Raw genomic sequence first — 24,154 nt, 5'->3', positions numbered from 1 at the left:
AAAAGAAAAGTCATGTTCTGTTCGTGCTTGCAAAAAGCTAAAACTATTTACCAAAACATCCTATTTACTAGTAAATTTTTTCTTGGCCTTCTTTTAAACCATTTTTTGATTCTATTACCTTTAAGTGCTTCACAGATACTGCTTAAGAACACCAGCCCTGTGTGTGAATTTCAGGCAGTGAAAATACTGGGGAAAATTCCTACTGCAGGTGACTTATTTAGGATCAGCAGTGTATACATGCAGAAAACATCTTCCAAATGTTTGGTTTTTTTTTTTCCTTGGTAACACTAGCATGCTAAGATCTAAAACAATAAAGCTACTTAGCTGCCTAAGCAGGTTAATCTGAACACCTGTAGTGTGCATGTAGAAAGTCTTTAGGGTGCCACATACCTTTAAGTTCTCCAGAAATCTCTTCCTATCCCAGTGAAGCTGTTGGAAGAGATCACATTATACAACTGAAGGGAGACAGATGAAACACAGCAGAATTCAGAGTACCACTGATGTAAGTACTGAGTGAGGGGATACTGTTGAAAAAAGGTGAGGTAACTTAAACAGTTAAAGCTTGCCTGTTGACAAGCTGTCTTTTCTTGGACACGGAAAAAATATCCAGTAGTATTTTCTTGTGATATGATTTCTTCTTTACTACAGAAATACGCTGCACAGGTTTCTCAGACGGTAGATGCAGCTAGAGCTGTCCTGAAAGGGAAAGACTGACTCATTCCACATGAAGGCTTTTACACACTCCCTCTGGTCACTGCACTGTACGTCTTCGCTGTTCCAACATCAGCTTGGCTTTTCTTAGTAGCTGGAAGAGAAGTTGCCAAACAGAATAAGTTTTGTATATCCTAACCCCTATTCTGGATAGAATTAATGGACCAAGTCTGAAAGCCAAAAACCTCAGATTTGTTTGGGTTAATCAGTGCCAGAATTTGTTGGCTAGGGAATGATACAGCTGATCTTTCACGGTTGAAAGAGTATGTCAGTGTTGCAAGTGTTTGGAAGGTAACAGCATACATGTCTTAAATGCCACCAAATAACACATTGGCTTTCACAGTAAGACACTGCTGGACAGGGTAGGATTGAGTATCTTATTCCAATGTATGTGAAAGTTTGCAAATAATTTTGGAGTAGTTGATCAAAGCAAAAGGAACAAGTGCAGTGAAGTGTGCACAGGAGGAACAGGAGTACAAACTCATATAAATATTCTGGCACATGAACTGTATTTCTCATATGACGTTAGCTGTTTCTGCAGAAAGTGAGGTGGCACAGTTTTAGTCAATCAAGTTCATCTGGTATAGTGGAGGTACCATAGCATAAATTAAAGCTAGAAGGGGAGAGTAAAACAGCACTCTTTTTTTTTTTTTTTTTCCATGAGATAATCTGACAGAGTACCAGGAAAGTGCTTTAGACTACTCAGACTTACTCCACAAATATTCTAGCCCAATATATTGAAAGAGTCATTAGCAGAGCTCAGCTATCAACAGTACTTTAAGAAGTTACACTGCAGTTAATGCATTGCTTGCATTTGTCTTGCTCCCGCCCAGTTTAGCTAATTTAGAAAATAAAGGAGGATAAAAGATTTTGTTCAACACCTAAAGAAAGGCTACTTTCTAATCACCAACAGCAAACAAAAAATAGGGTCTGTGCATAATCTTGCATGAAATGTTTGTATCAATGTAAAACCGTCCCCATGAACACGATGCTATCAGTATTTGTTAACAGATAAAACATTTTATTAGCAGCATGTTTGCAAATATGGTTCGAAACAAACTGTAGGTAGCAGGATGGAGTCAGCATTTGAACAAGCCAGTTGGTAATGTTTTATTATATATAATAAAAGTATATTACATAAAGACATTACATTATTGCAGATTGCCTGATAGAAATGATACACACAACCTTATTATATCAGGCAAAAGCTGCTAATCTGAAAGCATTCATTCTTATCAAATATATTTGGAGCTATGGTAAGAGAGCTAAGTTTATCATGGGGCTAATTAGAAAAGCAAATAGCACAAAGGCTCTCCAACCTGCATTATTCTGAGTCCGTTACATACAGCTTTTGCAAGGTTGCATTCATACTTAATTCAGAAAAACTGCTTATTAATCTGAGATTAATTCAGTATGATGTTGAACAGGAATAATGTAACAAAACCCTTTAAAAATTTTCTGTATTCATATTCTCATCCACTGCATTTTAGACAGGCAACATTCTGGGCCTGTATTTAAATTACCACAAAATGGTAAAAATGGTTTTTCTTCAGTTAGAGCAATCTAAATGTGTTTCGTGGCATACAATATGAAGTTTTTTTCCTCTCTTCATTAATAGTAAGAGCCATCATTGTCAAGGATGTCTTCATGGCATAAACTAATGTAAGTCAAGTTTCCTAACCTCTAGTTGAGTCCCTTTTGCTAGCTCCACTAGAAACGCATTTATGCTCAGTATCTTGGATTAGTATTGTGTGACCAAAGGCTTGGGCTGAGCACTGCCTGCAGCATGACCCCAGCTAGCCCACCCAGCAGGCTGCCTGGCCTGTCGCAGGGTTGGTGGAGCCCTTGGGACATGTCAAAAACAGGTGTGTAACATAAAGGACTGTCTCCCAAGGGAAAGAGTGTTCTCCAGGGTGGCACAGCCTGCAGTGAGTGCGCCCCCCACTTTGCCTATCCAGCACTGGGTGGCAAGGTGCAGGGGCCCACTGGATCACCCAGGCGCTGCTCTCTGCCACTAGGTGCACCCTTGGGTGCCCAAGACTAGGTCAGAGCCCCTCTCCTGCCATACACATTAATACAAAGCTATGTCATGGATCATGCAATTGGTAAAGCGTTTGGCTGAAGAAACGCAATAGTTTGTATTTTCCTCTCTTTCTTTCCCAAGCCTTGCTTTGGGCAGAACAGTCCTCTATCTGATACACACCACCAGCACAGTGATCTTGCCAAAAGGATAATAAAATCAGATATTATCTTTAAAGAAATAAAGTGCTTAAAGATTGCAGCTGGAAGGCAAACACTCCAGATCATTTTGAATTCCAGTGAAGTATCATCTCCGCTCTCCAGAACATCACCACTGCACTTAGCAAGACAAAAGCACTTTTAGGCAGCAGTTCAATGCTATCAACTACCAAAGTGACCCTTCATTTCCACCCTTACTCCTAGAAAACTGGCTTGTGTTTACAACTACAGTGTGTAGACCTGGTTACATACACCTCTCCATGCAGGCTGACACAGAGGACAACAGAGTTCTTGCATTCAAATCAGGTATTTCATCCTGTATTTTTCATAAATCTTTTCCTGTTTTGTCTGAAAGAGTAAGGGACTTTGATGTGGTTTGAAAGAGTTGAAATTTGATTTTAATGAAAGAGAGAGGGGAAAAAAAACCCAATTTTAAAGCAGTAAGCAAAGTTCAAGCACTTCTAAACAAACATCAAGGTTTTACCATAACCAGTTTGGTTTTTCCCCAATAAAGGAAGAGCTGAAGGAAAAAAAAGACGATGCATTTTCATTTTTTTGGATCTTTTTTATTCAAAAGTTTTCAAAGAAATAAAACAGAAAAAAGCTAACAATCTAATGAAATTTACAGTTCAAAAATGTCTTTTGGCGTTTAACAACAAGTCCTAGGAAACAAAACTACAGAGTTATCTTGAACCGGACAAATAAGTTACCACTGGCAAGTTTGTGGCACTAGTAAAACAAAAATAAAAAATTAACTCTCTTGATCATATAGATATCTCTATGAAAATCTTTTTTTTTTTTTTTCAATCTGTACAAAAGGTCTTTCTTCATAAATTAATTTTTTATAATTTAATGGCTGTCTACTATGTGATGTTTAAGTAACTGATTATTTCTTTATGTACAGAGGTTAAATTTCCCAAATCTTACCCAGACAATGAGTATGGCACTTAGTTCAGACATTTCTGGCAGCAGCTCTTCCCTCCCTCTAACACAGCTATCATACTGCAGTTTTAATTAACGCAAAAATATCAAGTAGTGAGAGATCCAGGTTTGGAAAGATACCAGATACAGGCAAGGTGCTGCAGGAAGTCTGGACTTTTACAAAGCAGTAATATTCCAGGGAGCATAGAACCAATAATACCACAACTTTTTAAAAAAAGAAAAAACAAAAACACATCTCTTATGACTATGTATTTCACTAGAATCTACACTTCTCAGAGCAGCAATTTACTTTTGAAACTATGAAATGTCACCGACATCTATACTCCAATACTCACACAAAATTTAAAAACTAAAAAATACTTGAAAGAAACAACTGCTTAGGCCTAGCTCCCGAGCTAGGATGATTTGGTCTGTGGAAACAGGGAGGGCCAGCAACCTGTCCCAATACAAAAGGAAATAAACTTTGAGGTAGATAACTGATCATATACAGCTGACCAGAGAAGTACACAGTTTTGGAAGACAACTTAATTTATCATTTGATTTTAAACATATGCAATTGTAATAAAGAGCTTTAGTAGCAGTGAATTATCTAATATGTGAAGTACAAATAACTGTGTATTTATGAATCAGGAATTTCATAGTTTCAAAATTGGTTTTCTTTACACTTAACACTTGTAGTGATGATGTAAAGTGTGGCACTGCTTGGATCCAAGTCTTCCTTCATGCTTTTGTGTCCATACATCAATTAAAATTATAAAACCTAAATGCAAATGTACAAAAAAGGCACATTCTCCTAACCGCAAACTGGTCCGGCAAAAATAAAAAGTACAGAAGACGTAATGCTGAGACAAATCAGAATTATTGGTTACTGGCTCTTTGTTCTTTGGTAAAGTTACCTTTTAAAAGTGCCAAGTCTTTTTATTTTTATTTACCTACTATAGAGAGCTAGTACCCAATCAATTATGCTTCTACTTACATCTCAGCGTATGTTTGAAAACGAGTCTTTTAGCTTTTGCCATTTTGCTGTTATAGCAACTTTTCTGTTTGCTAAGTCTCAGCACAATCCTCATCCTAAAGCACTATCATTAGTATAAAGGAAGGACAAAAACATTCGGTGATATTCCCTCCCCAAACTCCCTACTCTACCTATGCTAAAACTAGAACATCAAGTTAGTTTCTGGAAAAAGGCAAAAAAAGATTTTACATTGCATCATACAGCAGAGTTCCTAAATCATTCAAACTACCAGAGGGAACTATTGGCATATGGCCTTACAAACAGTTTATCCTATTAAAATTTCCCCAGTCAGAAAATGTGTTTCACACAAAACATTTTTTCCCCTCTTGCATTTCACTACCTTACATATTATGTGAAAAATCATTAAAAACACTTACTACACATTAAAAAAGCCAAATTTTCAGCAATTTTTATTGACTACCTTTAAAAGCCCTATGCTGCTGTTTTACAAGGCATAATAGACCAGCTCATTTGGTCAAAGCATTCTACACCATTAGTTTGGACTACTTACTGAAACAGCTACAGCATTGAAAGATTTAAGGCAAATTGGAATTTATAGAAAAGGATAAGACACTTCACACTACATTAAAAGAAAAACAGAAAGCTAAAAGACCAGACACTATAACTGCAACACTGCACTAAAGCAACACTCACACACTGCAAGCACAGAACATCATCTTGGATGTTTTACTATTTTAAACTTCAGAAAACCCATTTCATACAATTAAAAAAACGAAAACAAAAACAAAATAAAAATAAACCAGAACACAAATTCTGTCATGCACGTGAATAAGTCTTCGTGGTCATCTGTGCATACCCAGAAATTTGAATATTTTTTTTTTTTGCGTCATAACACTTGATAAAAATTTTTTTTTTACTAAAATAAACCTGTTCATGGGAACAGCTACTAGATGAATTTAAGGTTTTTCTTATGCACCTTATAGAACTTATAGCAAAAATAGTTTTAGTTGATTTCATTATAAATAACATTTTCAAGAACCTGTGCAAAACTGTCAATAATTCCTAAAGCACAATTGATCAGTAAAATCCATGATTGTTTCAGCCTTTGCACCCTTCTCCAGGCCAGGTCAATGCTGGACATCTGTAACATAGAAAGGTCAGAGCTAGAGCAGAGTTACAATTGCATGCTTTCTTCCTAATGTAGCTGTCCATCAAACATGATCCATCATTTCCTATTCCAGACAGCTGTGAGAAGAGTAAGTGAATCTGAGTATAAATTTGAGCAATAGCACGGGCAGCACTACGGGTGCTTGGCCCTTCCCAGGATAAGGCTCTATGCCAGGATACAGCCTGTATTGTATTTTCCCTCTATCTCTAGTTCTTGTTCAGCACACAAAGCTCCCACTGGGGAACCATGAGACTGCATTCAAAGCTATTCCCTTCTTTGTTGTTTTGTTATTGTTATTTCCTTTTAATTGGCCAAAAGTGGTGGAGTGTGTGAACTTACTCCTGTGGCATCTCCAAGGCTTTTGATCTCTGGGAAAGGAACACAACTTTCTTTTGGTGCAGCCTCAGGGAGGGTATGTACAACAGCTAATGCAGAGACAGCTACTGTGCCTCCGTGACCGCCAATACTTAACAGCAATTCAGGGCTCCTTACATTTAAAGGAAGACTTCTCAATCCACTGTATTGGCTTATATTGCCATATGGGTTTAAAAAAAAAAAACCAAACAAACAAAAAAACCCCAACCCACAAACAAAAAAAACAACCAAACCAGCTAATGAAAAAAGTTTAGACAATTTTTGAATTTCTCAAGGCAAGGCAAAGTCTGGTATTTTAAGGCTTGTACATTTAGAGGTGCATATATAATTACAATGTGGTGTTTTTTTCAAGTCCCTTTGACTATTTTCACATCGTAGCAACTTTTTGAAAAGAAGCTTCGAAGTTATTAAATGTAGCCACACCAAAGGAAAGATGCTGTGTATTTCTGATAGATTGCACCCGTTTGTGCAAATATGCTAGTTGTCATTTATGCCTTATTTATGGCAATATGTATACTGACTTTTAATAGGACATTCCCAAAAATGCTGCACGTGCATTTAGAAAGAAGCTTCAGTCTGACAACAGCAATAAACCCACAACAATTAAGAGACTACAGTGTTCCCTATATTTAAGGCTAAAAACAACTGTCAGTTCCCTCCCCTTCACCTGTCTAAAAAATGACAAGTACCAACATGTTCCAGGGACAGAAATACCAAATGCCATACTCTGAGGCTGAAATCAGCTGAGTAATATTAACCTTCGCCACATGCCCTCTGCCACAGCCACTGCTGATATAGATTCTGGACTCAAGCAGGTCCAGAAGAGGACACAAAGATGATCAGGGGGCTGAAGCACCTCCCCTGTGAGGATAGGCTGAGAGAGTTGGGGTTGTTCAGCCTAGAGAAGGCTCTGGGGAGACCTTATAGCAGCCTTCCAGTACTTAAAGGGGCTACAGGAAAGGTGGGGAGGGACTCTATCAGGGAGTGTAGGGGTAGGATGAGAGGTAAGTTTCAAACTGACAGAGGGTAGGTTTAGATTAGATATAAGGAGGGTGAGGGCAGTGAGACACTGGAACAGATTGCCCACAGAAGTTATGTATGGCCAATCCCTAGAAGTTTTCAAGGTGAGGTTGGACAGGGCTCTGAGCATCCTGGTCTAATGGAAGGTGTCCCTGTTCATGGCAGAGGGGCTGGAACTAGATGATCTTCAAGGTCCCTTCCAATCCAAACAATCCTATGATTCTATGATTTCACTAGCTCCTACTGCATATAAATACAGATAACTGTGCTTCTCTGAAGAATAAAATACAGAGAGAAGTGGCACACAATGTTGCTTGGTATGCTACATGGAGTCATCATTACAAAATGTGTCTCGGGTGACAGCACATCTCATCCTTTCAGGAGAATAAACACTGCTCCTCCTGCCTGGCCCCTGTCTATGGGGAAGATACTGACAGGTTGGGAGAGAGAGGCAGGACGGGGAGATGACATGCAGGATTACGCTTCACTGTCTACCACAGTTCTCTATTGGTAAGGAGGTTTTACACACCCACAGGGAAGACTTAAGGCAAAACAGTAAATCCTTGAAAAGCGGTTAACACCAGCCAAAAGCCTTGGCATGGGAAACGTGCAGGAGCCACGATTTTAACACTAGGAGATGGATAACGAGAAGAGTCTGTGGCTTTGCTTTCTCCCTGCTCTGGAAGCAAACCAAGGATGTGGGCTTTCTCTAGATGCCAGCATTTGGCCAGACTACAATATTAAACACAGGTCATATGTTGTGCTATGCAGACTGTGCCATCTGTTGGATGTGAGAAGTTTTCCCATTGGTTTATTTCCTTCTTTACATTCTTCGACATATAAGAAGTTGTTATGCCAATAATGGGGATGAGAGCAGTGTTGTCAAATAGCACAGCTGACCCGCAAAATCAAAGGCAGTGCCAAAATGTCTGTACTGTTAGATCTATATTTCAGTGAGAATATCACACAATTAGAAATTCTTTGCACATAACTAATTAAGATTTTTTTTCATATCTAATAAATGCCACAAGGGCTGGAGAAAAGCCTTTCTAAGAGGGTCTTTAGCACATCATTGCAGCTGAATGGAATTTGTCTGTATAAGGTCTTACAAGATTTGATAAGAAAAATTGTGTCGTCAAGTTGCCTGGCTTACAAAGCACTCAGAAAAAGATGGGTTAAGGAAAAATTAACTTCCAGAATTTTAAGACATGGAAGATGGAGAAGGAAATGTAGTGCAAACAGTATGTTCAGGATGGCAATCTACAGAAAGCAAAAAATTTTGCATGGAAGGAGTTTGGGTAAAGCTCACGATTGGTTAGTAAAGAAAGGCCATGCAAACAAACCCAGAGAAAACCTGGAATGGGAAAGTAAAACCCTGGATTTAGAGCCAAAAAAGGATGTGGATTAAAAATCGACAAAATTTTGGACCAAACTGATTTTTCCTAGCATAAAGGATAAGAGGAAAGTCTTCAGGAGAAAAGGTCAGTAAGGATTTCTGCCAGACCATCCCCCTGCCTGTGGCCTGTCAGCTGCAAAGCTGCTTTGTAATCTTACGTGTACCACAGAAGCAGAGGATATTATATGTATAAGTACATTTCCCTTTAGCATTGTGATTCTTGTATATTTGCACTAATTAATTGTTATTCTTGTATACAGCATGCTGCAAGATGACCATATTAAAATCCAACATAATCCAGTTATGCTATAGAGAAATTATTAACACGCTACTACTCATAATTCATTAACTCACTTCCAGAACCTGTGCTTTCTTTCCTGGCTTCTAACTCTGGCCAAGTTCAAGTTAACTTCACTGCCTGCATCCAGATATTATCAGTGTTATTTATATTACATTAAAAAATCCCAATTAATATTTCAATACAGAGTACTGTAAATGATGAAATAAGATATGTTTGAATTCACATCTTTCATGTGACAAGATGAGCCCCTACCTCACAGTTACTTATTTTGCTGATATGTATACGGAGAATGGTCACTGGACGTCTCTACTGTAACCTGTTGTTGAGCACTTGCTTCCTGCAAATAAAAAAGGAAGACATGAGACACAAAGTCAGCACTATCTGCAATCCGTATTTCCATGTGACTCATGCAATTAACAGTCTTCAAAATATTTCTAACATTTCTCAAGTAGTGTATTCCAAATTTGAGGTGTTAACTTTGCACTGGTTTACATTTCAGCAAACAGAGGAATAAAATGATTATGCAAAACCTTGTATTTCCTCAGTTGCTTTGATGATAATTAAAAAAACCTCACAAGTCTTTGACATTGTAGACATAAATACACAAAAGGAGCAAATAACTGCTAGTATATGTTCTATCTGCAAGTGCAAAAGAGCATTCTGTCCCTTTCCTTTTGAGGGGCAGTGAGAAGAATAAGATCTACTTACCACATGTACAAACACTATTGCTTTGAGTACCATGGTGTGACGGGCACTAGGCAACACAAAGAATTGTAGTTGGGACTTTGCACACAGACCCCCCAGAAACCAGAGAATTAATTCAGCTGATGGTGCTCCAGCAGCCAGTGCAATCAGCTAACTACCAAAACCCCTTCTCCAACCCACCATGGCGGGATGCATAAACTGAACCAAATAAGTTCTGGAGTTTCTGGACAAATAGATTTTGGAATGAAATGGTTTTTTCTTACAGGCTCTGCAACAGACTGTCTAGCATTCATTCTGAACACAAAGGCTTCAACATACCTTGTCTAGCTCCTTTGCTAACAAAGTACTGACCTATGAAAGGGCATAAGGTAAGTCAAAACAGTAGACAAACTATTGTCTACCATTTAGTTATACTCTTCAGCTGGACTTGCAAAGTGCTTTATTAGGCAAATATGCACAGTACCCTGGGATGCCAGGGTAAAATCAGGATTCTTTGCAAAAAGTTACAATCATGGTCCATTGGCAGAGAAGTTTGCTCACAGGAAAACCAAATGGAACATCAAAAGTAACATGGCTTGTTCCTACTGGAAATTAGGTTTCACAAAACACAAAGTTTGTCTGAGGTATGGTCATATGGAAGACTGCTCCAAGCACTGTATTGCTACAAGTACAGGTTATTCTTTGTTATATTAGTTATATTAGTTAAGAATAATGACACTTTATAGTTTTAATATACACTGTATTGACAGTACTTTCACATTTACAATGTTAGGCTTTAAATGATAGCTTTCCCACTGTATTAAAAAAAAAATAAATCTAGTATCATATTCATGTCTCTCTTATCTCTGGTCTTTTATAAAATATACTGACCTCAACAGGAACCGCTGCTGTCTGGACATGTGTATACTGGGGTATGTAGGCTCCTTGCATAGCTGTTGTGGCTGGCATGTACTAGAAAGAGAGAGTTCAGTTTGGGTAAAGCCCAATGTAAATTTAAGAGTATTCAAAATTACATCATGACAGCATTATTTAATAGATATTGACTGTTTTCCTAAAAGAATATACACAAGAGAAAGACTTCTGTGTTTGAAATCAATAGGCTTTCCAGAAAAGTGAGACACCTGTTTTGAAAAAAAACTCAAATTTAGACTTCAAAGACTAGATAAAGGACTCTTCCTTCTCTGTTAACCCTGATCATCATCTTTTCTTTTTTTGAATTCTATCTGCTCAGAAAAGAAGGGTCTTTCAGTTTAGAAACTAGCCTGTATCTCCTCTTCTGGTTTAGTTTCTGTTCCACGCTTTGTATTACTTTCTGCAACTCTGATCTCTTGAAGAGTAAAAACCACTACTTTTTCTTTTTTGATACAACCCTGGAGTTACCTCCTGGGTTTTATTTATTTATATTTTATAAATATAAATAAATGTTTTTATTTTTATTTATTAATTTCCAATTTCTGATCAGCTAATAGACTGAATAAAAACTTCTGAATATGATTTAAAAATGGAGACAGTTCTTAATACTTCATCGGATGAAAGACTACTTAAAAGGATGATTTTTTTTCCTACATGCAAGCTACACATGCATACTGTGATCTACACACGGTATTTTCTACTTGTTTTAACTTATATTTTGTATTGAATTGCTACATACTGTTCCAGTACTGCCTAATGAAAGGTGACTCATCTGCTGTGTCAGAGGGCTTATCATCGATGCAGGCTGTAGTGACATGGTGTGGTCCATGGAGGGAGTCAGTACAGCACCCTATTAAAACAGAGCAAGAGAAATGGTTGCAGCAACAGGCAGATTTTAACTACATTTTTGATTTCAGAGTCTATGAATGGGCTTCCAAGGGGATATACCACAAGAACTCTCCTTAAGCCCAGGCACTGACTCAGGAAGCAGGTCTGGGGCATTCTGAATATTCTACTCGAGCAGATGTGTTTTGCACAGTTTGCTAATAGGGCAAGAACTGCATTGACTTCCTATCAAACGCACAACTGATGTACAATGCACTTAAGACACCTGCTGAAAACACTCTGTAAAATATGAGTTTAACCAGATGCTAACTTTAAAGCAAAAATCTGCACACCTTACCAGGTACAGATTCACTTAGCTTACATTTTGGAATTTCAGGCTTTAGGAAGAAACTTTTATCTCATCTTTAGGAATGGAGGCTTTGGAGGAACACTTGTGTTAGGAGAACTCTATTTGTCACATGCAATGTTCACACACAAGGCAGCTGCCCTACTTAGTGGCTGGTTTTGTTAGCACACACATTTAAGAGTGGGTTAGCAATGCTGATTCTTTGTCCAAATACTAGTTAGTGTGATGACCTTTCTATCACTCCTGTAACATTTTGTTAACTTCATTAAAAGTGCATGTCAAATTTTTAAACACTTGAGATTGCTAAACAAGGAGGGCACACTCGTAACATTTTCAGAATAATCTGAAATGGAGGGTTATCAACAAACTTAATTTTACCAATCATGTTCTACAAAAACACATTTCTAAATACTTTGTATGACTTATGCTTGCAGATGTGTTGATTAAAATTGATGGAGGCTCAAAATGAACAGAAATAATTGCAGTGTACTGAAAGCCATTATTTTGAATCAATAACTAATCCTTAAAAAGAAAAAAATAAAAGAAAAAAAGACGTACATAGTTGGAAAAACAACCATGTGATCAGTGTAGATGAAATGAGTCACAGGCACATCAAACACTAAAAGAATTTCCTGTCTGTAGACTGCAGGCTTCTCTGCAAAGCAAATGAGCAAGACAGCACCAGTCTTTGCACAGACCAAAACTGTCAGGAATCTAAATCTTTATTTTCAACTGTGAAATCTCATCTTGTATACCTGTGAAACTTACAGTATTAGATCAACTTGAGTCTTTCACGGCATGATATACAAGGGGTTTTTTTAAATTAAAATCTGTGTTGATAAAGTTAAAAACTGGTGTGTGTGTGGGGGGGTGTGTGTGTGTGTGTGTGTGTGTGTTTAACATCAAAAAACACAAATACAACAGCAATTGAGTGTGTGAGAGGGTGCTCTGGTTCAGTATTCACCTGCTCTGCATGCAGGAGAAGAAAATGTTCTGCCAAGATGATTTACATTCTATAATCTGCATGGAGAGGTTAAAGTCAAGACAATATCCTTTCTATATCTGGAAACAGACTTGTTTGTTAACTACAGGAGTGCATATATTAAAACGCCTGTTATTATTTGTAATGTTCCTAACAAGTCTCAGATATAATGGTACTTAATTGGCAAATGACATAGATAAGAAGCAAAATATCATGGGAGAGTATAGATTAGAATGCCTGACAGTTTGGTACAGAGGCCACAGACAAAAGTGTAGGGAGCCTAGCATTACTCATGAGTGGTGAAGCCAGAACAAGTTATGCAGGTTTCTTCAAGTAAGTGCCCATAATGTCATTTATATCACTACAACCATTTGTCTTTCACAAATTATCCAATCTGAACTATTCTAGACCCATTCTAAAACCTTGGGTCTTCAATTCCAGCTCCTGATAGGTAAACACTATGTAAAACATTGGTACTTGCAAAGTACCTTTTTATTTAAATAAAAAAACCCAAAACAAAACAAAACCCACCAATGTTTCTTCAGGATGCTGATTTGGTAATTAATTGTCCTCATCACCACGATAACCTGAAGATGGCTTTCTTTTTTTTTTCCATAATAAAATGAGACCCCAACCCAAGTTATTATCTTTGTTTCTCTTTTTATTTTGATCCATTATTTAATCATGATGTCATTGTCAAAACTCTAGAAATAACTAGGCAGGAGTTGACCTGTTTCCTGTTGTTTAAAAGTATGTAAAGAGTTTATACAATCAGTAAGACAATGAAGCATAAAAACTTACTGGGTGCTGCATTATATATGGTTGAGGCTGCATCCAAGAAGGACTCTGAACCTAGAACAAAATCAGTATTTTATTTTTTGTTTTAGACATTCTTTTCCCGAATACTCCAACTGAGATACAGTAATAATATGAAAAATCATGTTAACATGCCCCCTGCTTTATTTATTCACTTTTTAATGCGATTAGCCACTCTGTGGAGCAACACTGATTTCTATGAAAAGTGTATTTATTGTACCTGTAAATCAGAAACAAGATTTGAAGACAATATACCATGTACACCTTTCAGAACAGCATACTGTGTTTTTAGTGCAGGTCTCAAACTTTAGCAAGTACATTGAAAGCGTTCAAATGGATGCATGAGAGATTCCTGCTGTGTTGAAAAAGAAGGCATCTTCTGTCTTTGAAATTCCTTTGGGGAAAAAACTAATTGGGACCTCAGAAAGTACAGCATCATTTGCCTTCTAGTATGATCAGAATAAAATATATTATTGGATTTTCACAAGGGAAAAAGAAACCAGGAATTCCATTAGAATCTTGTTTCAGGAACAAGGAGAAGATTTAGGAGAACTGTTCTCTAAGACATTGCAGTATGTTATTTCCAAAGCACAGGAAGAGAAGCTTCTTGTGAGCATTCCTGCTCTTGCAACGAGCATGTTTTCTCTCTAAAACCACTGACTACACCCAAATACTTAAATTAAGGTAGGATGCCTAACTTTGCAAGTCAAGGTAAATTTAAAAGATTAAAAGGTAAACTAGTGGGTTATATGGTTATCTTAGTTAAAAAGAGATGGTTGCAACAGCTCTTTGAAAAAGTGTGCTGCAAGAAACATTAAAGGTAAGAATGAAAATGTTTCCTCCCCATCTCCTGTAGGTACGTAGAATAAGGTGGGATTCTGACCTGCACCGCACATACAGAACTGACTCACCACTGCTGCTGGACATTTAGAGCCCCTTAAACACCTCTACCCTCAATCCCACAGTCCTGTGAACAGGACAACTAGACAGACAGTCTTGAAAAAAATTCAGGTGAGGTATTTTCTGCAAGGTGGAAAAATTTCTTCCCTCCTTTTGGTACTGATTTTCAAATCAGAGTAGTATTCTTTTTCAGTCAGAAAAAGAGCAAACAGGACCTCAAAAATGGAAAACACCTGAACCCTCCCTTTCCTCAGGCAAAAGCTTAATGGCAAAAATAACTGGTACAGCTTGACTAAAGCTTTGGCTAATCTAGTCATACTATGATAGTAAGCAGCTTAGTACTGTCATTTGGGTATACAGGAGTTGCAGAAACAAACACTAGCCAAAACTTCATTAAATTTGTTTACCTTTAATAAGAATAAATCTAGGAACAGGTTATACCATGCCTCAAAGAAAAAATAAATAAATCATGCTCTTGTGATACATCCTGCTGTGTAGATGACAGAATGCTGCAGGTTTCAGTGAGAAGGGATCAGTAATGAAGATGTAACTAATACTCAAATTGTGAAACTCTTCAGGCCAAGAACCTTCTTCCTCCCCAATACAGAATACTTAATTTTCAATTCCTGTTACCGTGGCACTTTAAATATAACTATGTTAATAACTCCATCCACAATAATTTCAGCTCCATGCCACGTATATTAAAATACTGGCAACAACATTTCTAGAAATGTATTGCATTGTGGTCTGCCTATCTCAATAAGCCCAGAAAAGTGACACTGTATTCCCAAGAAGTCTATTTCCATGCCAACTTCCAACTTTTACTTGGATTCTGAATATCTGAGAGTCTTATACTGATAAGTAATTTATATTTTAATAAAGAATAGCAGCTAATTCCACTGGAATATTTTTCTGGGCAAGAACTTGCTGTAATTTTTGAGGTATTGTACAACGCAGAATGATTCAATATACTAAAAAATACAGTACTAGCACTGTCTGCTGAGAGCAAATATTGGTGGTACATAAGTCACCTCAGAAATTAATCCAGCTGCCCTTTACACCAGTGTACACTGTTTTACCTCCTACATAACGCTGCTGGCACAAGAAGGCATTAGACCTCTAAACTAGTATTAGACAATTCTTCCTCATTCTTCTCAACTAGAATGAAAGGGTATGTGGAAATTTCTGCAAGGGAATACTAACCAAATGGCCCACAGTGCCTTCTATATTCATTTGCACTCACAGTAAGCTAGAAAACTCAGCACGTGTCTCTCACTAAAAAGCAAATGGCATCTTCTCCTTCCCCTGGTGTGCAGAGATAAGAATTTTCAAAATTTAACTGGTTTTATGACCTGAATCACAGATGTTTACTTTGTTTGTGTGTTAAACAGACAAACGTCAGAATAGGTGATCATGTAACTTGCACTGGGATAACTGGCATGTCTCAAGTGGTAATTACAGAGCATACATACTAGCATGACACCACCATACTAGTCGCATTAAATGCAAGCTGTTTGTAGACTGAAATGTACGATGCCCTAAAATTCAGCATTCCTAAGATTTAAATCAAAGTACAAAAACTGTTCCATATCATTCCTCAGAATGTTGAAATGTTTGTCAATATCCCTTAGTGGGGACTCAAGATGACACCTATCAAAATTCCTTTTCAGGAACCTCTGTACTGGGCTCTAAATACAAAAAAATGTGCATAATTCATGTTTTAATTTATTGTTCAAAATAAAGTAACTTTGAGGTTAGAAATACAGTTCTAGACTATTAAATGGTTTGATATAAAAATACTGAATTTGAATGCTGATCTATTTTGAACTCTTTTTAAAATTTCCTTCTCTAATGTTAAGCAAGTTTCTGTACCCTTATTAGCACAACTATGTAACACATTATTGTTGGGGCTTTTTTTTGTGTTTTGTTTTGGTTTTTTTTTTTTGTTTTTTTTTTTTGGGGGGGGGGGGGTTTGCACTAAACAATCTGGAAAAAAGTTCAAAAAGAATGAAGAAATATCTCTAAATAAAATTTATCTAAATCTATAAGGTTTTAAATAAAGAATCATTCCTTTAAAGACATATTATTAACATTAAAAGAACTTGACCAAGAGAAAATGAAAAATCATACTTGAATGCAGAAGTGGTTACAAATACCTTTAGCCATCAGCACAAGTTAGAGACTTTGTTTTGCACGACACCACATATCTCATTACACTGCTGTGCTTCCTGAAGCAAACACACTCTTAGTTTAAGATCATTATTTTCATGCTGTACAGCATGAAGAGGCCACTTCATTAAAATGAAGCATTATTGGAGAATTCATAAAACCAAATGAAGCAACTGATAAATAAACACAAGCTCCAATGAACCATTTCAAGCTACTAAGTTCTATATACAAACCTGGTATGTGGAAACCGGAGAAGCAATATATGGCGTAATAGATGTCTGAGTGATCATTCTGTTTGCTGTAATACTGTAGGGTGATGGATAAAATCTAGAAGATAAGGAAATATTTGTTAAATGCCATTTCTGTGCATTTTTCATAATGCAAACAATTTTTTTCTTAGTGTGCCATTATTTAACGTACCCATTCTGTAAAGCAGCTGTGGTTGGATCATAAGTGAGTGTCATTCCAGCCTGTAAAAAAAAAAAAAAAAAAAAAAAAAAAAAAAAAAAGTGGAAAAAAAGAGTTAACAAAATTCACTGTGGTTGTAAATTATTTCTCTTACTCTTTCTTCAGTTGTATCATCTTTAACTGAAAATTTGTACTGAAATAATTTAGTACTATGTTAGGGAAAGGTTAATTGACAGCAATAATTACATAGTGAAGAGAGCCAGTGATATTGGCTATGACTACAAATTTCCAAGTTCCCAGCATGAGGAACAATCTATGAAATACCAGCTCAATGAACATGTGTGTGTTTGAGAGGCAAGACATGGAGAGGATTATGCTAGGGCGTTGCCTACAATATATTAACTACAAGAATGAATGGGGAGTCCTGTTTTTCAGAAGACACATTTGAACTTTCTTGTCTCATAAATGAGGTGTCTAGGCTTGCTAACCACAGTAAGCCTATGAAACTATTATCTTGAACATTGAAGATTAAAAAAGCTGTGACAAAAAAAAAAAAAATATCAACGCTGCTCTTCATTGGTACTATTTTAATCCATGAAAGTGATGTGCACTTCAGTGCTGCATAAATTAAAGGATTATTTACTACATGTAAATAAAGCGATGTTTCAGGTAGTTTTATAACATGCAAAATCTCTCAGGCGTATTTCTGACCAAGTTGAAGGAGATTTTGTTCACTTTAACGCGGTAGGATTTAGTGTTTTGCACTTTGCCTTTTTTCTTCTTAAGAAAGACAGACTTAAGTATTTTATAGAGTTGCAAACTGTCAGGTAAGAGTTGCCTGCACATTTTAAATATGCCGAAAAGCCAAGCCAAGAAGTCTCAATACCTATCATTTTCATAAGTATTCATTACTGTACACCCACACTAAAGCTTGAAGAGAGGACTTACAAGTCTCACCTCGCCTTCTCTGTGCCATGCTCTTCCATTCTGTATATATTTATTCTGATTCTGTCTCTTTTTCTGTCCTCCGTCGGCAAACTTGCACAATAAAGGTTCTGCAGGAACTGAGAAGAAAGAAGAAATGTAAGAAGCGTTCATATACAGGTGTTCAGTGCTCCACACGAGGCATGTTTTTTTTAAGTTATATTCTCCGTATGACAGTTAAATAACATGGACTCATACTACAGCATCAATGACTGTTCTGCATAGCAGAAAGATAGCTGCCATACACACAGAGAAGATCTGGTATCCCTTATATCTTTAATTTTAAACCACTGCTCTAAAACCTGTTGGAAAGAAACATGGTCTGTATATCCTGAGTATGTGTCTGTTGGTCTGCGGGCGAATAAGAACTGCCATCTGACTTCTGAGCTTTGTCTCTTATGAGGTACATCTAAGGAAGGTGGAGAATAAATCTGGCCAAAAGCTTTTAACATACTCCCTGCCCCCCTTGGAGGTTTCAGTCCCTAAACTTAAAACTGCTCTGTTCATCCAGAATAGCTGGCACAGTACATCCACTTTCTCCAAGTGGCAGGGTGGAGTGGGCTTCACCTCCTGCCACCTTGCATTGAAAAATGCTACAACTACCCATTTCCTTTTGATCTCCTCTCTATAAAGAGCACAAAATGCAACCAGAAATTCTTCAAGAATTTTCTTTTATTTTGTTTTTTGCATAATGTCATGAAATGGCATTGCTATACTTTTACGTAACATAATCCTGACCATTACTTCAATTTTTTTATGTCAAAATTGAAGCAATGAAAAAGAATAGTTTGCATAGTATCCTTTCCCTCTTACTAGCTTAAACTGCACTAGTTTCTGAGTACCTATGGCTGAAGCACAGCTCTGCTACATCATACCACACCCTCCCTAATCACAGGGTGGAAGCACAGTTACAATTTGGATGTGAACATTTCTCTGCCAATAATTCCTCACACATGAGCTGTCTAAGCTTTACCATGACACTCCTCCAGTCGTTCTCTGTTTGGAAACACCTTCATGAGACATGGCTGGATCTGAAAACATGCAAGTTTCCAAATGCAGAGTAAACACATGGGGTGGGAGGGCCACCTGCAAAAAGCCAACCCCAAGAAAAATTTTAGCATATCTATATCATGCAACAAAATCTATTAGTATAACCATGGACAGTGATGATGCGCTGATGTGCTCTTCACTCTGTTTGCATTTACAAAAGATGATTGGTATTGAAAACCCCAGACACTTACAAACTGGAAAACAGCTTGACTTTTAAAACTCTGGCACCAAACTAGCACTAATGGCCAAGTTATACCAAGCTTTACATGGCATAACCTAAAACACTAGCTCTGGTTCTACTGGGAAAATACCCACTTCCTTCATGACACATCTTTTCACAGCATTCTCTATAAAAGATGGATGGACTGGGAGGCAGAACTGGTATGTGGTTCCCTATCTCATCTCCAACACCGACCACACATCCATCAGAGATTTGTACCTCTTACCTGTGCATGGTTATTCAGCAGACAAAAAACCTTAACACCAAAGTATCAGACTTTAATACTAAACATGACAACTGAATTAATTTAAAATGTATTATCTTACAGAGAATGGTAATTAAAACCCTATAATCATAAAAAAAACAGGGGGTTAGGCTGGACACTGGAAGAAGTATTGGAGACCTATAGACAGCGGAGTAAATGCACAAGGAAATAACAGAAACCCTAAAGGTAGGAGACTGAAACTGGAGAAAATTGTCCTCAAAATTGTGCATTTCTGAGGGGATTTTTGGCATTCCCAGATTTTCTTTGGGGTCTTCGATCATGAGAAGCAACTTCTGCCTCGGCATATTTTTGGGAAAAAAGCTACTACATCAATATGCTGATGGATAATTTGATGTTACTTTATAAAAGCTAGATCCCAATAACCTTGGTCATATCACTCAGCATTTTAATCCACATGCAGTTGTGTTGAAATAAGAGAAGTTAATCTCAGAAGATGATAGTCAATATGGGTAATTGTCAGGTTCTGGTCTGAAATTATTTTGACTCTGATTTTACACATTGGGGACACACACCCCCACACCCTCCCTCTATCAGAAAGGGAGCACTGAGGTCCAAATACTGGTTAACTGCCTTAAATGAAAAAAAAACCCTCTTCCCCAAGCTGAGTATCTCTGACTACTTATAAATTAGTTCAAACCATCTAGTATTGTGGGAAGCATTATGACTTCCAAAATACACACTGTAAACTTCTAGATGAAGTCAAAAGAAACTGGCATGAGAACAGCTTATAAAGACATCAGAAAATACCTAAAGGTTTCTAGCCCTTTGCTTCTGTATTATAGCACTCATAGGTACTAAATACTTTAAATAAATCTGCATTATGCTTTCATTAAAAATCCTCACAGTGAATTGTACAAAACTTTTCTGAAAGCATTATTTGTGCTTACATTTCCCATCATTGTTTCAAGATAAAGATTATTTTTTGTTTTTACAAAAAGATCAGAGTAAACTTGTCCAACTGTTCAAATAAAATGTTAATTAAAATCTATTATAAGAATAAATATGATTTTTCTGTCAATAAATAACTGAAAACAGCTAAAATTTAAATGATGAAATATCCTCGGTGGTACACTGGCAACACTCTCCTGACAAATTTGAAAAGGAAGAAAAAAATGGAACAAGAATTATCAACATATATTGGATTTTGCATATATAATATCCAAAATCTGTTGCAATGAAAAAAAAAAAAAAAAAGGCATTAAAATTTGTAATTTGCCAGAAGTTGGTGCTCCATCTTACTGAAGACAGACCTGGTCATGGGAACCCTTGTTTTTCTGACCTTGCAGCTTCTCTTGCTTCTCGCTGTGTCCATAAATGAAGCCAAATGCTGTGGAAACTCCAACTCACATTAAAAAAAGACGAAGCAGACTGTTGATTTAATACCACCAACTGCTGTGAGAAGGCTCTATAGCATTTTCTTTCCCCGATTCCGTTTCAAGATCTGAACACTGATAGTGGGGACTGCTGGAATTGAAAGCCTAACTGCAATTTTTGGCTGCTCTTCCATAGATGTGACCCGAGTACTACTGTGTTCATTTCTTCAAGAACACGGTGACTGATGTTCATCAGAAGGAGGGTCATGAGAAGGAGATAAACCTTCCTGGGAGTCAAGTATGATGTACTGATCTCACTCTCACTGAAGAATGAACATAGCCCTTACGCTCTTAAAAATTAAAGCTGAAATTTATTTCTTCAGCTTACCTTTCCTCCTATTTTTCACAGATACAGAAGATACTCTTTTGTGCACATACAAACGTATATACAACAGATACATATAAAACCAAAAAACTCCAACAAGCCCTACAGACAGTCACGCAATCTTTTTTGTGGCCCAGGAAGGAAGGGAGAGTAACTTTTATTGTCTAATTGTTGGGAAGTGTGCATGTCCAGTGATGAAGCGGATCATTAATCATTCAGTGACTTGTCGCCTGTGCAAGGCAGAGAGGCATAATATAAATATTAGTAGTTGCAATTACAGCTAAGAGATAGCTGATGTAAAAGGCATCCGACTTACAGCAGACTTACTCTTCTGCAGCTAAGACACCATGCTTAAAATATCCACTCTACTGACACTTAATGAAAATCAACAGACACTCTCCATGGTTTGTAGAAGTCTGTAGAGCTGCTGCTATGGAGGCATTCTGTAACCATGAGCTTTTCTGTGCTTTAACAGCAGGTCAGTGCTTTAAAATGTGGCTGTGGAAAGCGCTGACCATCTCCTCCTGCCCGGAATCACCTTCCTCTAGGGCTAATGTTTTTATATAGGAAGATGTGAATGCAGTGTTAGTCCGGAGAGTAAATACTTACGTGCTGTACACACATTGTGCACATGTGTACATTAGAATTCAGTCTTCGTTTGTTCAGTCTACTCAAATACATAAGGGGTGATACCACAAATGCAAGAACAAAATTGATGTTCTTATGTTGAACTTTGTGTTTACACTCTTTACTTTACATGGCTAATTTTATCAACTTTGCAACAAATTCTAATTTCTGGTATTAAAAAAATACAATACTTAAATATTTTAATCACTTTTCAATTAAACTGTATCTTTTAGTGACTTTCATTGCTCATTTTCTAGTGACAAAGCATATGGGACTAATTAATTCTGACAATAAAAAAATCACTTTAATGATAGAGCAAGTACAGCTCTGTACAGCTAGAAACTTTTACCGAAAACTGTGGGAATTAACAAAATAGTTGTGCAACCCAAGATCTCAGTAGCTTTGTATGTTTAAAGAGAAATTAAACATATACTCTTCACCATCCTAATCTTCATTTAAACACCATGCTCAGGGTTATATTTCTTTAATAAATTTACACAAGGTTTAATAATTTGTAAGAGGAGTATAGTTTGAGTGCTTTTAAGTACTATTTTTCTTTTCTATTCAAATGTAGCTGCTTAGAACTAAGCACCAGTTTCAAACTATGAGAATTAGAGCCGTAAAAGCTTCTAATCTTTGATCTAATGGGTAAAATCTTGGTTCCTCTGCCTTTGGTGTGACAATCAGGAGTAACACCAGCACTGTGACCTCTTGATACCCTCTAGCAGTGGTTTTGTGGTTCATGGATTATTTCTGAAGGATCTGTGAAAGATAACTAAGAAATGTGAGCTTATGGTCAATCAGCTTAAATTCACTATATAGAGATCTGCAGTGCCGGATAACTTCGTAAAGGTAAGCAAACAGACAAAGCTCCAAAATGACTGCCACAAGATAGCTATTTCAAGGCTCCATTTTCACTCCTCTCTTGCACTGGAAAGATGTCCAGATCAGATCATTTCAAATAGTAGTGTCTACAATAGCTGATGGACTTCTTCCTAGACTACAGTCAAGAGCACAGGCAGGGGCAGAGCTCTCACATCTGTCTTCAGCTTCTTCCCTAAAACAGTCCCTGAGTGACCAATATTTTTACCGTAAGTGGGAAGAGGAGGATGGATCATGGATAACATATGATTCATCATTGTAACCCCAACATTCCTGAAGCAAAAATGGTATGGGCTGCTCAGCAAAAATACTCTGTACCTTACACGCATTAAAACAATATCACTTATATTATTTTTCAGTAAAAGAAGTATTAAATAATCCAGAAGTCTATATAACAGCCATAAAACTTCTGTAACTTTTTAACTGCTATATTTTTCATTTTAAATGCAAGAGACAAATACATTCAGACATACATACCTAACATTCTACAGCACAACTGCTTTATGTTATTATTTATATTATTCTCATGTATTATCATGTGGTTACATGCTGCTGTGATAGAGAGGAGGTGCCTTCCATTATTTGGCCCAGCAGATCATTTCTACAATCTTTATGGGTCCAAAGCAAGGCAAAAATACAGCGAACATTAAGTACCATCTTTAGGGGAGGGAGGTTAAGCCTGCTGCTCTAACCTCATTATACCTCTTCTGTGTCCTGGCTCCTTATATTAGTCTAGTCTCCAGTTCCTCTAATTTGTGACGTTCACATTCATAGGAGAATAGAAAGTCTTTAAAGCTCACATTATTCACTGAAAACAATAATTCTTTAAAGAGAAAAGTAAAACTAAATGCAAAAGTTGTTTCAAGATTCTAGCAAATCATGTAATATACACACAGTTGAGAAGAGAATGAAATAAAAAAAATCGAAGTCCTGAGAGAAATGTACAGAAAGTCATGGTCCTTAAACCAGAACAAGCTATTACAATAACTTACATAACAAAAGTACAAACCTCAACTAAAACAACTGGTGAAACTAATACACCATTCCTAGGAGTTCTAGGATTATACCAACTTGCAGTGCATTTGAAATTGCTCTCTGAGCTAACTTCCCTTCTTCCTCACTGAAGACAAACAAGAACACACTAAACATTATATATATTTCAATACGCTAATATGGAGCAGGGAAATAAAGCCTGA

General features: G+C 37.0%; 1 protein-coding gene across 1 annotated transcript in view; it reads right to left on the bottom strand.

Moving 5' to 3' along the window:
• Positions 1–3,505: 3,505 nt before the first annotated feature.
• Positions 3,506–24,154, bottom strand: part of RBMS1 (RNA binding motif single stranded interacting protein 1) — a 91,825-nt gene continuing 71,176 nt past the window's right edge. The window contains exons 8-15 of the mRNA XM_026852804.1: positions 18,160–18,275; positions 17,224–17,273; positions 17,037–17,130; positions 13,720–13,770; positions 11,484–11,594; positions 10,703–10,783; positions 9,380–9,464; positions 3,506–6,008 (exon numbers count right to left, since the gene is read on the bottom strand). Of these exons, the coding sequence (XP_026708605.1) occupies positions 9,387–9,464; positions 10,703–10,783; positions 11,484–11,594; positions 13,720–13,770; positions 17,037–17,130; positions 17,224–17,273; positions 18,160–18,275 (581 nt within the window). The 3' untranslated portion in view covers positions 3,506–6,008; positions 9,380–9,386. The remainder of the gene's footprint in view (positions 6,009–9,379; positions 9,465–10,702; positions 10,784–11,483; positions 11,595–13,719; positions 13,771–17,036; positions 17,131–17,223; positions 17,274–18,159; positions 18,276–24,154) is intronic.

This window comes from Athene cunicularia (genome assembly GCF_003259725.1).
Source record: "Athene cunicularia isolate RWA chromosome 7 unlocalized genomic scaffold, athCun1 chr7_part1, whole genome shotgun sequence".
In the NCBI taxonomy this organism is placed as follows: Eukaryota; Metazoa; Chordata; class Aves; order Strigiformes; family Strigidae; genus Athene; species Athene cunicularia.
This window is presented reverse-complemented; position numbering and strand designations above follow the sequence as displayed.